Here is a 13,823-nt window from a genome sequence, read left to right on the forward strand (position 1 = left end):
CACGCACGTACACGCGCACACACACACATGTACGCGCAATCCAGTTTTTCCGTAACAAGCCAATTGAAGTTAAGTTACATTCTCATTAGTGAAACTGGCAACAAGCTGAATTGCCTTCATTAAAACACAACATTCAATAGATAGAAGGCGTTCGCGCCTCGATATCGGTGTCACTCTGCGCGTCTCGGTGACTGACTGGAGTCACGCCAAGCGATAACTGCGTTAGCGCCGATGTTTCCAGGTCCTGCTGCGTTCCTCCAGCTCCGACGACAAGCCTGAGTAGAGACACGAGACTCAAGACGAAGTTACTCACTCGATATGAGGACCGATGTGCAGATGGCTCCGCGGAACCGGAGTGATCTGAGTAGGGTTGAAGAACATTTGTGTTCTGAAAGGTGGGATTTTGCCCCCCTGTGGTTGAGGTGGGGTCGTGCGTTCATTCATTGGGAGGACTCCCTGGCCCACCGCTCAGTGTTTGTTTTGTGCGTTTCTACGTCGGCTGTCGTAGTTCATTCAGCTGTCATGACTATCCCTGGAACGAGCTTGAAGACATGTCGTAAATGCAATACTACTTCAGGTAGAGATGATTCATCCTTTCACCTAAGATAGAGATGGAAGTATGATTCGCCCTGTCACTTAAGATAGAGATGGAAGCATGATACACCCCGTCACCTCCGGTAGAGATAGAAACATGATCCACCCTGTCAACTCAGACAGTGATAGAAACATTATTCACCCTGTCACCTCAAATAAAGATGGAAGGGTGATTCACCCTGTCACCTCAGATAGAGATGGAAGGGTGGCTCACCCTGTCACATCCGATAGAGATGGTGAACCCAAAGCAACAGGTTTGAGACGCAGCCCCAGCCCGTGTGTCCACGCCCACATGTCACCCAGAGAAATGGAGAGCTCTTCACCAGGTCTGTTCCACCCCCTCCGTCTCCGGTCCTCTGGATATACGGACCAGCGCTCGGCGTACGGCAGCTGCTAACCATCTCCAGGGCTGTGGTGGGCTCTCTGGTCTGCGGCTGTGCTCAGAGTGGTGCGTGTGAAGTCTTGTGGCAACAGAAAGGTTCAGCCTGCGGCGGCGGAGATAAATCATACAGGGGGAGAAGGAGATCTGGCTGGCAGAGCTTCTGCCACCCTTAGGATACATCAAAAGGGCTCTGTGCTACAGAGCCCCGAGCTATGTGTGTGTGAGTGTGTGCGCATGTGTGAAGGTATGTGTGTGATGGGTTATATATATATATATGTGTGTGTGTGTGTGTGTGTGTGCATGGGGTGTGTACGTGTGTGTATATGTATGTGTGTGCATGTGTGTCAGCATGTGTAAGTGTGTGAGGGTGTGCGTATGTGATTTACATATCATATATATTTATTTATATATATTTATGTGTGTATGTGTGTGCATTGGGGTGTGTGCATGTGTGTATATAATGTATGTATGTGCTTGCATGTGTGTCTGTGTGCCTTGAAGCTATGTATTAAAAAATAATGACTACATTTTTTTACCGTTCGGGAATTTACAGCCTAACCTCTGTAGAATGTTCTAGAAGGCGTCATAAAAGACGACATAAGAGAAACTCTGAACATAGATGTGCCACCACTTGCCAAAAATGTATCTTCTTGAATATTGACCTTCTCCCCTCACCAGAGCTGGTTTCAAGCCACACTTGTGAAAACACCCATCTGATGTGGAAGTGAGGTTATCCTAATGAAGAATATTGATCAATAATCGTAATAAGGTTTTATAGATCTATCTATCTATGCCGCATGGTGCCGTGGAATACCAGCTTTCCATGACCTCCAACATAAACATGAATGGGTATACCAATATAAATAAACAATGAAATGATATCTCGAGAAACGCTCAAGACATAATGTAAATTTTTGTGTATCGAATTAACCGGGCTACTTTTGGGCCAGGGATATATCTGAGCTGGTTAGCCCTGGCCTAAAAGGTTTATGATTAACATGAAATGTATTTAATAAGCCCACTTCATTCAAGCCATGTCCAGGTTGTGTTTAGGATGAGTGTCAGGAGGCTGGGCTTTGAACCCAGGTGCTTTGTTATTTTGTGTTGTTGCTGTAGGCACCAGGCATCCTGAGAGCATGCGCTACAAATTCAACTTCATCGCTGACGTGGTGGACAAGATCGCCCCGGCCGTGGTCCACCTGGAGCTCTTCAGAAGGTACCAGGACAGTGGCGTTAGGTGTTCCCCTCCCAGCCCAGAGGAACTGACTCCCATCCCCCATGTCAACAGTTTACCTGGAGGCTTCCTAGAGCAAGACCAACCCCTACCTGCTCCTTAATGACCTGTCTCTGTACTGTCTAACCACGACCTGCTCCTTAGTGACCTGTCTCTGTACTGTCTAACCACGACCTGCTCCTTAATGACCTCTCTCTGCACTGTCTAACCCCTACCTGCTCCATAATGACCTGTCTCTGTACTGTCTAACCCCTACCTGCTCCTTAATGACCTGTCTCTGTACTGTCTAACCCCTACCTGCTCCTTAATGACCTGTCTCTGTACTGTCTAACCCCTACCTGCTCCTTAATGACCTGTCTCTGTACTGTCTAACCCCTACCTGCTCCTTAATGACCTGTCTCTGTACTGTCTAACCCCTACCTGCTCCTTAATGACCTGTCTCTGTACTGTCTAACCCCTACCTGCTCCTTAATGACCTGTCTCTGTACTGTCTAACCCCTACCTGATCCTTAATAACCACAGATATGTCTTTGTCATTTGGAGAGCTGGTTGAAATGTTACACTGCACAACATTTACTTATTTTGATAAAAGCATCTGTAGCTGAATGACTGAATAGTAAATATTCTATCTGAGTAGAAGACAGACCGTCTTGTAGATCAGAACACTTCATCCATCATCCTCAGCAAAATAGCATCTATTTTCATCAACATCTCTATGTCCATGTCTGACTCCCACCTCCTCTCTCCCTCTCTCCCTCTATCTCCCTCTCCCTCTCTCTCTCTTCCATCCCTCTCTCCCTCTCTCCCCCTCTCTCTCTCTCCCTCTCCATCTCTTTCTCTCTCTGTGTCTCTGCCCCCTCTCTCTCCCTCCCTCTCCATCTCTCTCACTCGCTCTCTCTCCCTCTCTCTCTCCCTCTCTCTCTCCCTCTCTCTCTCTCTCTCTCTCTCTCTCACTCCCCCCCCCCCCCTCCCCCCCAGCATGCCGTTCTCTGAGCAGGAAGTCCCGGTGTCCAGCGGGTCAGGGTTCATCGTGTCCCAGGACGGCTGGATCGTCACCAACGCCCACGTGGTGGCCAACAAGAGGCGCATCAGGGTGGAGCTTCAGAGCGGCGTGCGCTACGACGCCACCATCACCGACGTGGACAACAAGCTGGATGTGGCTCTCATCAAGATCGACTCGGAGGTAGATGGCGGGAACACGGTCGGGCGTTCGAACCCCTCTGAAGGCGTGGTTTTTAGAAGGGACTCTGTACTGTCGGGTTGGATGTCCTTGCACTTAATGTACACACTCATTGCATGTTGTCGACCTGGCACTTACTTTGCTCACTGACGCCGCATTCACACTAGGGTGAGGGTGTGTCTGACGTATAGGGGCCTAGTCTTTGTAGACGCAGCCTGCTCCCAATCAAAACGCTTCCCGCTACAAAGCCGATGTGTGGATATAAATACAAAAGATGACACAAACAACAGGTGTCCATAAACCATCCTATCGATTCCACATTTCTTTTCAACGGCACGATTTTTCCTGCTTCTTCCTGCTTGTTATTGCAAAATGGATCCAGTAGTCGGGGTGGAGTGTATTTGCATAACCGCGATCTGATTGGCCGACGGATCTGTCGCTGCCTGAAAAGTTTAACATTTCTCAGGCCGCGGCGCCGACAGAACAGACGGACCTACAATGCATATCGAGAGCGTCCCATGCAAAGTCAATGAGATTCGTCTACGGACGGAGGTAGTTTGAATGCGCACTTATTTTATGTTGTCGACCTGGCACTTAATGTACGCACTTATTGTGTGTCGTAAGTCCTGTCACTTAGTGTACACACTTATTGAATGTTGTACGTCCTTGCACTTAAAAATAGTACCTGTAGCATCTTATACTAGCTGTCTTTGTTGTATACAGGGAATGGGTTAACCAAGTGATTGTTAGTACTTGGCACTTGGTTCTGTGAACATCCTTACTGTACCGACGGCGATATATTGTTTCTCTTTCTTCTGACAAATGTATTTTTTTTTAGTCGCTTAGGATAAAAACGTCTGCTAAAAGCCTTGATTGTAAAGGCAAATTACTCTGGGCGTGTCCGTACCAGTGCCAAGAAACCAGTGAAACCAGTCCTGCACAACCATAACCTCTGGGCTGAACATGTATTCGTAGTCATAGTGTTAAAATAACTTAAAATAACCTAATAAAAAGCAAAACCAGGCGTCTGAGAGATTGGTTGATTAGCTGAAATCATTTCTTAGCCGAGTTTGTGATATTGTGATATATTGTATATTTATATCTTTTTGATGCATATTATCTTCTTGACAAGATATTTGGTCGACGTGGAATGGAAACATCCTTCTTATTTGACATTATTAGATGCTGTTTTCCATCACTTTAAGTCGAGGCGAGAGAGACAAACCTTGTGATGTTGGAATTTGCAGCGAAATACAGAACATATTTTGAGCTTTAGAAATGAGTTGTAAAATTTAAAATTCTCCTGCAGAGAGCGAATCAACAGGAGAGGATTATGACAACATGGGATTTTTTGATCTCCCTAAATTTCAAACACTCGACAACACCTGGGTGAACACCTGCCTACCCATGTGGGGTCAGCCCGCGTACACTCATAGCTCCGGGTAGCTCTTAGCATCGCAGTCAATCAAAGCTCCGAGGTGGGCCGCGGGTTCTCCGAGACGGAGTTCCAAAGGATCCCCTCTTCAGCCCGACATTCCACCAGCAGAACGCGGCGAACCAACCCCGAAGGCAGTGAAAGACACCTTCACCCCCGGGCCTCAAGCTGGGTCTCAAGCTGTCCCACTGAAAGCTCTGCTCTGGCACGGGGACTAACTTGTGTTTGATTCCGGTGATTCAACCTTTCCATTCAAAGCAGACCCGGGGAAAAGGCAGGCGTGGACAGGCTCGGGAATAAGAAACTGTTGATTTATTTAGTCATCAATTCACAACACACATCAGATGCAAATAGTCGACACACGAGCCAAAACAAATAGCTAGATGAAAGTACCGTGAGTTCCCAGGATGGGAGGCCAGAGTGTAAGCCCATTAGTGAAGGCTAAGGAGCCGGCGTCTTGATCTGCGTTGGCCTGCAGAGCTTTACCCCCCCCGGAGGGAAACAGTCCAGCGTGACGCCGCAGCCATTTATGTTGAGTAAAAAATGAGTACAATTTCTTCACAAGATCCGATTGGTCTTCTTCTGCTCAATCTGTTCTTGTAGTTGTAAGTACTTTTCCTTCTCCTCTGACCCTTATCTGTGTTTGTTCCACGCTGCTCTCTTGGCAGCTGGGAAGAGATGAATCTGGTTCAATAAGAAAAGGAAATAAGAAACCATGCGAGCAGTTTATCCGAAAAATGAAAATTAAGTTGATAAATAAGTAAAAAATAAGAAAAAATAAGGGAGAATTAGCATAACGGTACACATTTTCTGGCAGTCATTCCAAATAAAAGTATCAATCAAACTCAGAGAAAAATCGTACATTTCCCACAATAAAAGCCACTTTTTTTAAAGTAACTCAATAACTCGATCTTACAATATTATTGTAAAATAATATTCATTTGTACTTTTAAGTCATTGACCAGATGTTTTTATCCAAAGGGACTTGCAGTGGATTCAGATACAGGTTACCAAGGAGCAGCTGGAGGTTAGCATGCTAAGCTAAAGGCTGCCTACAGGTCAGACAGCGGACCCCCGCCTTGAACCCCGAGACCTCTGGGCCGGAGCCCAAAGCCCTGACCCCCTACCCTGTTGGTTGTGCCCCCCCCCCCGGTAGTACCCGCTGCCGGTGCTGCAGCTGGGCCGGTCCTCAGACCTGCGGCCGGGGGAGTTTGTGGTGGCGATCGGCAGTCCCTTCTCCCTGCAGAACACGGTGACCACGGGGATCATCAGCACGGCTCAGAGACACGGCGCAGAGCTGGGCCTCGCCGGCTCCACCATGGAGTACATCCAGACGGACGCCATCATCAACGTGAGGCTAGACCGTCTCCCTCCCTCTCTCGCTAGTGACGTCTTTAGGTCATCAACGTGAGACGGGCCTCTCTCACTACTGATCCTCTCTCACTAGTGATGTCTTTAGGTCATCAACGTGAGACGGGCCTCTCTCACTACTGATCCTCTCTCACTAGTGATGTCTTTAGGTCATCAACATGAGACCAAACCGTCTCCCTCCCTGTCTCACTAGTGCTGTCTTAGATCAACAACATGAGACCAGCCTCTCTCGCTAGTGATGTCTTTAGGTCATCAACGTGAGACGGGCCTCTCTCACTACTGATCCTCTCTCACTAGTGATGTCTTTAGGTCATCAACGTGAGACGGGCCTCTCTCACAACTGATCCTCTCTCACTAGTGATGTCTTTAGGTCATCAACATGAGACCAAACCGTCTCCCTCCCTCTCTTACTAGTGCTGTCTTAGATCAACAACATGAGACCAGCCTCTCTCGCTAGTGATGTCATTAGGTCATCAACCTTAGACGGGCCTCTCACTACTGATCCTCTCTCACTAGTGATGTCTTTAGGTCATCAACGTGAGACCAAACCGCCTCCCTCCCTCTCTCACTAGTGCTGTCTTAGATCAACAACATGAGACCAGCCTCTCTCGCTAGTGATGTCTTTAGGTCATCAACGTGAGACGGGCCTCTCTCACTACTGATCCTCTCTCACTAGTGATGTCTTTAGGTCATCAACATGAGACCAAACCGTCTCCCTCCATCTCTCACTATTGCTGTCTTAGATCAACAACATGAGACCAGCCTCTCTCGCTAGTGATGTCTTAAGGTCATCAACGTGAGACGGGCCTCTCTCACTACTGATCCTCTCTCATTAGTGATGTCTTTAGGTCATCAACATGAGACCAAATTGTCTCCCTCCCTGTCTCACTAGTGCTGTCATAGATCAACAACATGAGAACAGCCTCTCTCGCTAGTGATGTCTTTAGGTCATCAACGTGAGACGGGCCTCTCTCACTACTGATCCTCTCTCACTAGTGGTGTCTTTAGGTCATCAACATGAGACCAAACCGTCTCCCTCCCTCTCTCACTAGTGCTGTCTTAGATCAACAACATGAGACCAGCCTCTCTCACTAGTGATGTCTTTAGATCATCCTCTCTCACTAGTGATGCCTTCAGATCATCCTCTCTCACTAGTGATGCCTTTAGATCATCCTCTCTCACTAGTGATGCCTTTAGATCATCCTCTCTCACTAGTGATGTCTTTAGATCATCCTCTCTCACTAGTGATGTCTCTAGATCAACAACATGAGACCAGCCTTTCTCACTAGTTATGTATTTAGACCAGCCTTTCTCACTAGTGATGTCTTTAGATCATCCTCTCTCACTAGGGATGTGTTTGGATGTATTTATAGGATGTATTTATAGGATGTTTAGTTCTACGATGAATTATATGTATATCAGATTTAGGTTAAAGTGTGGTTATATTGTGGGTTGGTAGCGAGGCTTTTGATGAATTAATGGCTACACTGGAGTCGCTTGAATATTCAGCCTTTGTAAAAGTGTTTGAGGTGAGTGACACACACAATGAGGATTTCATGCTGAAAAATGAGTGTTTCAACATAATTGATGGATTTTCTCCACTTTGTCTCTGAAGTCGTTAAAATGCAGTTTATTTCTTCTCCACATGTGTTTCTCTTCTCATCGGCTCCTGTTCCACCGGCAGTACGGGAACTCAGGAGGCCCGCTGGTGAATCTGGTCAGTGGATCTACATTATGTTAATCCGTCCGACTATGAGCCCAACGTATGATTATAAATGAGGCTGATCGGGGGAGCTGCGGCCGGCCTATCGGATGCTCTCGCTGTTCGTCTGCTCTGTATTAATCCGGGGTCTCTCATTGGCTCGTTAATGAAACACAAGCGAGCAATGGGGATTCTGTTTTATTCACCACCAAGGTCTGCACGCCGCAATCTGCTCTTAAACCGCCAATCCCCTCCTGGAAACACTTAACGTTGGGTGGGGTGGGTGGGCTGGGTGGAGGTGGGTGGAGGTGGGTGGGGGTGCGAGCGGTTCTGTTAGGAATAAAGGACGAGCGAGCGAGTGTCCTTGTGGGTTCGAAGGTCACGCCCGACTACATATTTATTGTTCTGCGCCGGCATTAAGGTTTATATCTTAAAATTACATTCACGGCTTCTTAAAATTACATTCATTCACCAAGGACACAGCCCCCCTCCACCGTCTCACTTATTTTATTTTATGCGGCAACGGTTGCCATACCAACGGTAGTTTCCTGGAAATTGTCCTTCGCCGTTCCGGTGGGGGGAGTGACAGGAGTGGAGGCTCCCCTCCCCAAAAAAAAGAGATCCTTTTTTTTAATGTGGTTCTTTGGATGTCAGCGCTGGGTTGTTAAACACTAAAGAGACTGTAAGTTATGTGCACGGGGAGATAATGAAATTGCGCCTCCATTTTCCTCTCCGCTCGACAGGACGGCGATGTAATAGGCATTAACACCCTCAAAGTCACCGCGGGGATATCCTTTGCCATCCCCGCCGACAAGATACGGCAGTTCCTCGCCGAGTCCTACGACAGACAGACCAAGGGTAACCCGGGGAGCCATCTTCGCTCTAACCGCCTCACTGGAGTCTGAGTGCAGTGCAGTCTTCATGAGGCTCATGTTTTCATGAGCCTCATGTTTTCATTAGCCTCATGTTTTCACGAGGCTCACTTAACGTGAGCCTCGTGATAACATGAGCCTCATGAAGACATGAACTTCATGAAAACATGAGCCTTATGAAAAAACATGAACCTGGAGTAAAACATGAACCTTGTAAAAACATGAACCTTGTAAAAACATGAACCTTGTGAAAACATGAACCTCATGAATTCATGAACCTCATGAAAACTAGAGCATCATGAAACATGAACCTTGTGAAATCATGAACCTTGTGAAAACATGGACCTCATGAATTCATGAACCTCATGAAAACTAGAGCATCATGAAACATGAACCTTGTGAAATCATGAACCTTGTGAAAACATGGACCTCATGAAAACATGAACTTCGTGAAAACATGATTTCGCAATGATCAGAACCTTATTCATTAAATGTGGTTACATCATTTAGAAACAGGAGTAAAGTGCGTTAATGCCATTATTTACGCTAAATAACCTTTGATAATAACAAGCAGGAAATAATTAAATGTTATAATACCATTGTTTGGAAGCTATTGACTGTTTTGACGTTATTCAGGAAGTACCAAGTCGAAGAAGAAGTACATAGGAATCCGTATGCTGCAGCTGTCCCCATCGTGAGTACAGACAGAATAACTACACCTCACCACCGACACATCACTAGATACACCACATCAACACCCTCAGTCCCAGTCTGATAATAGCAGGGACTCTGATTCCAAAGTACATAATTCAGTGCATTAACATGCAGATTTAAAACCTGGTTTGGACCCCATTTAGGACCGGTCTTTGTTTCCATGACAACACACCCCCACTCTAACCACCGTTAGACGACACTCTTTATATTATACTCAGCTTTGTATGACCTATACTTGACATATCATAACGTCCCGGATAAACGGACGAGGTCAGAAAAAGGCTCTTGTTTACAAGGACAGCGAGTCCCGCCCCCTCTCATATATGATTGGTTGCCCTCGCCCAATCATCCGTCGGGGTGTCCTCTCCCCCCCCCCTCAGGATGATCCGGGGTCTGAGAGAACGGAGCCCAGACTTGCCAGACATCACCTCCGGGGTCTACGTCTATGAGGTCATCACTGGGGCTGCGGCCGACAGGTACCACACACACTCATATAAGCCACATACACACAAACACACACACACACACACACACACACACACACACACACACACACACAGAGGGCTGGTGGTACCTAGTGATACCTAGCGGTAGAACCCCCTACCCGTCGGCCTCCTAGACCACAATGACCCCTAACCCCTAGCTGCTCATTACTGACATGCATCAAAAGGAACCTCAGTCCGCTGAATGACTAAACAGTAACTAGACGTCAGTGTTCCTGCTGGCCTACCGAGAGCTACGATAACAGAAGCACAGCAGACTGTCCACCAAACGAGACGTAAACACCAGCACGTCTTCCCTGGTCCAGACCAATTAGCAGGTCTCACGCAGGGACGGGGGGTGTTCTCTGAATCCCCGGGCCGGCCCTGTGTTCCACCAAGGCTGCGGCCCCAGCCAGCTCGTTACTGAGCCCGCCGCCCAGAGGCTAATCCCGGACCTCTCCCTCGTTCAGAGGACGGCCGCGCCGCCGTGCATAACAACCGTCTCTCTCCTCTGAAACTGGCTTTATTCATGTCTAATCGCCTGGCTCGCCACAGCGCTCTTACTCTGAAGACAACGAGACACCACTGCGCTTTTACTCTGAAGACCGCAGGGGGTGGGGGGGGGGGGGGGGGCCAGAAATTGACAGAAACACAGATACACACACAGACACCCCCTCAGAGTTCGGAGAAAGCCTGTTGTAGAAGTTCCACTCTGGAGAACGTTGTCTCTTGTTCTCACACACCGTGAAGCAACGGACCTTGTTCCCCCCCCCCCCCCCCCACTGGCTATCTGTGGTGGCAGGGGGAGCTGAGGACGCATCGTGGTGTTAGGTAACAAGGTTGATTTGCATACACGGTGGAAGGAGTCTATTCAGAGCAGGGTCACGCAGCAACATGACTGCCTGGCCCAGGAGCAGACTTGTTCAGGAGTTCCTCAGCGTTTGGTTAAGACCTCTGATGGGTAAGATGGTTTGTATGTGTCACTGAATGTGTCACAGTGTGTGTATAGTTGTGTGTGTTGTGTGTGTGGGTCTGTGATTGTGTATACGTGTGTATAGTTGTTTATGTGTCACGTGTGTGTATAGTTGTGTGTGTGTCATGTGTGTATAGTTGTGTATGTCTCACAGTGTGTGTATAGTTGTGTATGTGTCATGTTAGTGTAGGTATCACTGTGTGTGTCTGTGTTGTGTATAGTTGTGTATGTTTCACAGTGTGTGTATAGTTCTGATGTGTCACTGTGTGTCTGTGTTGTGTATACGTGTGTGTAGGTGTGTATGTGTCACGGTGTGTGTATAGTCGTGTATGTGTCACGGTGTGTGTGTGTTTTGTATACTTGTGTGTGTAGGTGTCACGTGTGTGCTTGTTGTTTATACGTGTGTGTGTTTGTATGTGTCACGGTGTGTGTATCTGTGATTGTGTATAGTTGTATATGTGTGACGTGTATGTTTCACATGTGTCTGTGTTGTGTGTGTAGGTTTGTATGTGTGATGGTGTGTGTATAGTTGTGCATACGTGTGTTTAGTTGTGTATGTGTGATGGGGTGTCTGTGATTGTGTATAGTTGTGTATGTGTGACGGTGTGTGTCTGTGATTGTGTATGGTTGTGTATGTGTGATGGTGTGTCTGTGATTGTGTATAGTTTTATATGTGTGACGGTGTGTGTATAGTTGTGTATGTGTGACGGTGTGTCTGTGATTGTGTATAGTTGTGTATGTGTGACGGTGTGTGTATAGTTGTGTATGTGTGATGGTGTGTGTCTGTGTTGTCTGTTTGGTTGTGTATGTGTGACGGTGTGTCTGTGATTGTGTATAGTTGTGTATGTGTGACGGTGTGTGTCTTCTCCCAGCGCGGGCGTGATCACTCATGACGTCATCCTGAGGATCAACGGGCGGGCGGTGGAAACCACGCAGGACGTGAGCGAGGCCGTTGCCAACGACGACCTGCTCTCCGTGGTGCTGAGGAGAGGAGACCGAGACGTCGCGCTCACCATCGTACCGGCCCAGATAGACGGGTAGATCCAGAGACAGACGGGTAGAGCCACAGACAGACGGGTAGATCCAGAGACAGACGGGTAGAACCACAGACAGACGGGTAGAACCACAGACAGACGGGTAGATCCAGACGGGTAGATCAAGAGACAGACGGGTAGAACCACAGACAGACGGGTAGACCCACAGACAGACGGGTAGAACCACAAACAGACGGGTAGATCCAGAGACAGTCGGGGAGACGAGAGACAGACGGGTAGAATGAGAGACAGACGGGGAGACGAGAGACAGACGGGTAGAACGAGAGACAGACGGGGAGACGAGAGACAGACAGGTAGAACAAGAGACAGACGGGTAGAACCACAGATAGACGGGTAGAACCACAGACAGACGGGTAGATCCAGAGACAGACAGGTAGAACCACAGATACACGGGTAGAACCACAGACAGACGGGTAGAACCACAGACAGACGGGTAGAACCACAGACAGACGGGTAGACCCACAGACAGACGGGTAGAACCACAGACAGACGGGTAGATCCAGAGACAGTCGGGGAGACGAGAGACAGACGGGTAGAACGAGAGACAGACGGGAAGACGAGAAACAGACGGGTAGAACGAGAGAGACGGGTGAAAGAGACCGACGGGTAGAATGAGACAGATGGATAGAATGAGAGACAGACAGGTAGAGTGCGAGAGACAGACGGGTAGAATGAGAGATGGATGGGTAGATTGATAGACGGGTAGACTGAGAGACAGACGGGTAAAACAAGAGACAGACGGGTAGAATGAGAGACTAGTTGATCTCTCCTCTATGAATGTTGCCTGTAATAAATGTTGGATTGATTCTCTTGAATATACTGTATAATACTAGGTGATTATAGAGGTGTTTTACGGACCAGTCCCGACTTCTTCTGAGTTCAGGATTAGTACGATACAATGACGTTGGATATATTACATTGCTTCTTCGAATGCCCTAAAGAAGTAGAAAATGAAGGTTATTTTGGTTGGGGCTCATCTTTGCATTGACAGAATCTCTTGATCCATGCCCACCTGTAAAGTGTAAAGGACTGAACATGCATACTTTGAGACAACACTACCATGCTTGTATCTGTTTAGACCATTTTATATGTACAGAAAGGCAATAAATTGTATAACTGGATTAGAAAAACTTTGTCAATGGTCAAACTTAAAGGTATCACAGCTGTGTTCTCAAAAGGTCTTAATCGAATGGACTGCATTTATACAGGGTTTTTCTAACCAGTGGCCCCTCAAAGTGCTTTACAATATTGCCTGTCACCAATTCATACATACATTCAGACACCGACAGCGGTGTCAACCACGCAAGGCGACAGTCAGCTTGTTGGGAGTCAGGGTGAGGTGTCATTCTCAGGTACACCTCGACACACAAGGGGGTCTGAACAAGCAACCAGTCAGCCCACTCTACCTCCTGAGTCACATGCCGCCCCTGTCAAAACCAGTTGGAGAAAGCCCTCAGCCAACTGCCCACATCTTCCCCAGACTCATCTGCACATTCACCAACGAGACGCTGTTATTGAACAATAATGTGCTGGTTTAGCGTGCCTATGTGCGAACAGCCCTCCCATCGCTGTAGGAGGAGGTCATGAAGCAGTTTCCCCGGGCAACGGGCCAACAGTGTCTCCTCCGGACCATTACACACCGCCTAATTAATAAAGTTGAGGAGTAATTACTCATTTTAAAAGAAGATCCAAGGGCAGGCTTTTACGAAAAACCGCACTTGTAACTTTAGATCTTTAGCCTTCTCAGCGTACTAATGTTTTCAAGAGGCGAGGGCTCAAGGTTTGACGGAACAGAGCTCGGTTAAACCCGTCGTTTCGGAATTCAAACG

General features: G+C 47.6%; 1 protein-coding gene across 1 annotated transcript in view; it reads left to right on the forward strand.

Moving 5' to 3' along the window:
• Window positions 1-11,980, forward strand: part of htra4 (HtrA serine peptidase 4) — a gene marked incomplete at both ends in the record, with an annotated part of 16,908 nt that extends 4,928 nt beyond the window's left edge. The window contains 8 exons of the mRNA XM_079749892.1: window positions 2,093-2,192; window positions 3,189-3,393; window positions 5,982-6,176; window positions 7,881-7,913; window positions 8,642-8,756; window positions 9,407-9,464; window positions 9,865-9,960; window positions 11,812-11,980. Of these exons, the coding sequence (XP_079606018.1) occupies window positions 2,093-2,192; window positions 3,189-3,393; window positions 5,982-6,176; window positions 7,881-7,913; window positions 8,642-8,756; window positions 9,407-9,464; window positions 9,865-9,960; window positions 11,812-11,980 (971 nt within the window). The remainder of the gene's footprint in view (window positions 1-2,092; window positions 2,193-3,188; window positions 3,394-5,981; window positions 6,177-7,880; window positions 7,914-8,641; window positions 8,757-9,406; window positions 9,465-9,864; window positions 9,961-11,811) is intronic.
• Window positions 11,981-13,823: the final 1,843 nt, after the last annotated feature.

The sequence above is a fragment of the Pollachius pollachius genome (genome assembly GCF_949987615.1).
Source record: "Pollachius pollachius genome assembly, chromosome: 1".
Lineage (NCBI taxonomy): Eukaryota > Metazoa > Chordata > Actinopteri > Gadiformes > Gadidae > Pollachius > Pollachius pollachius.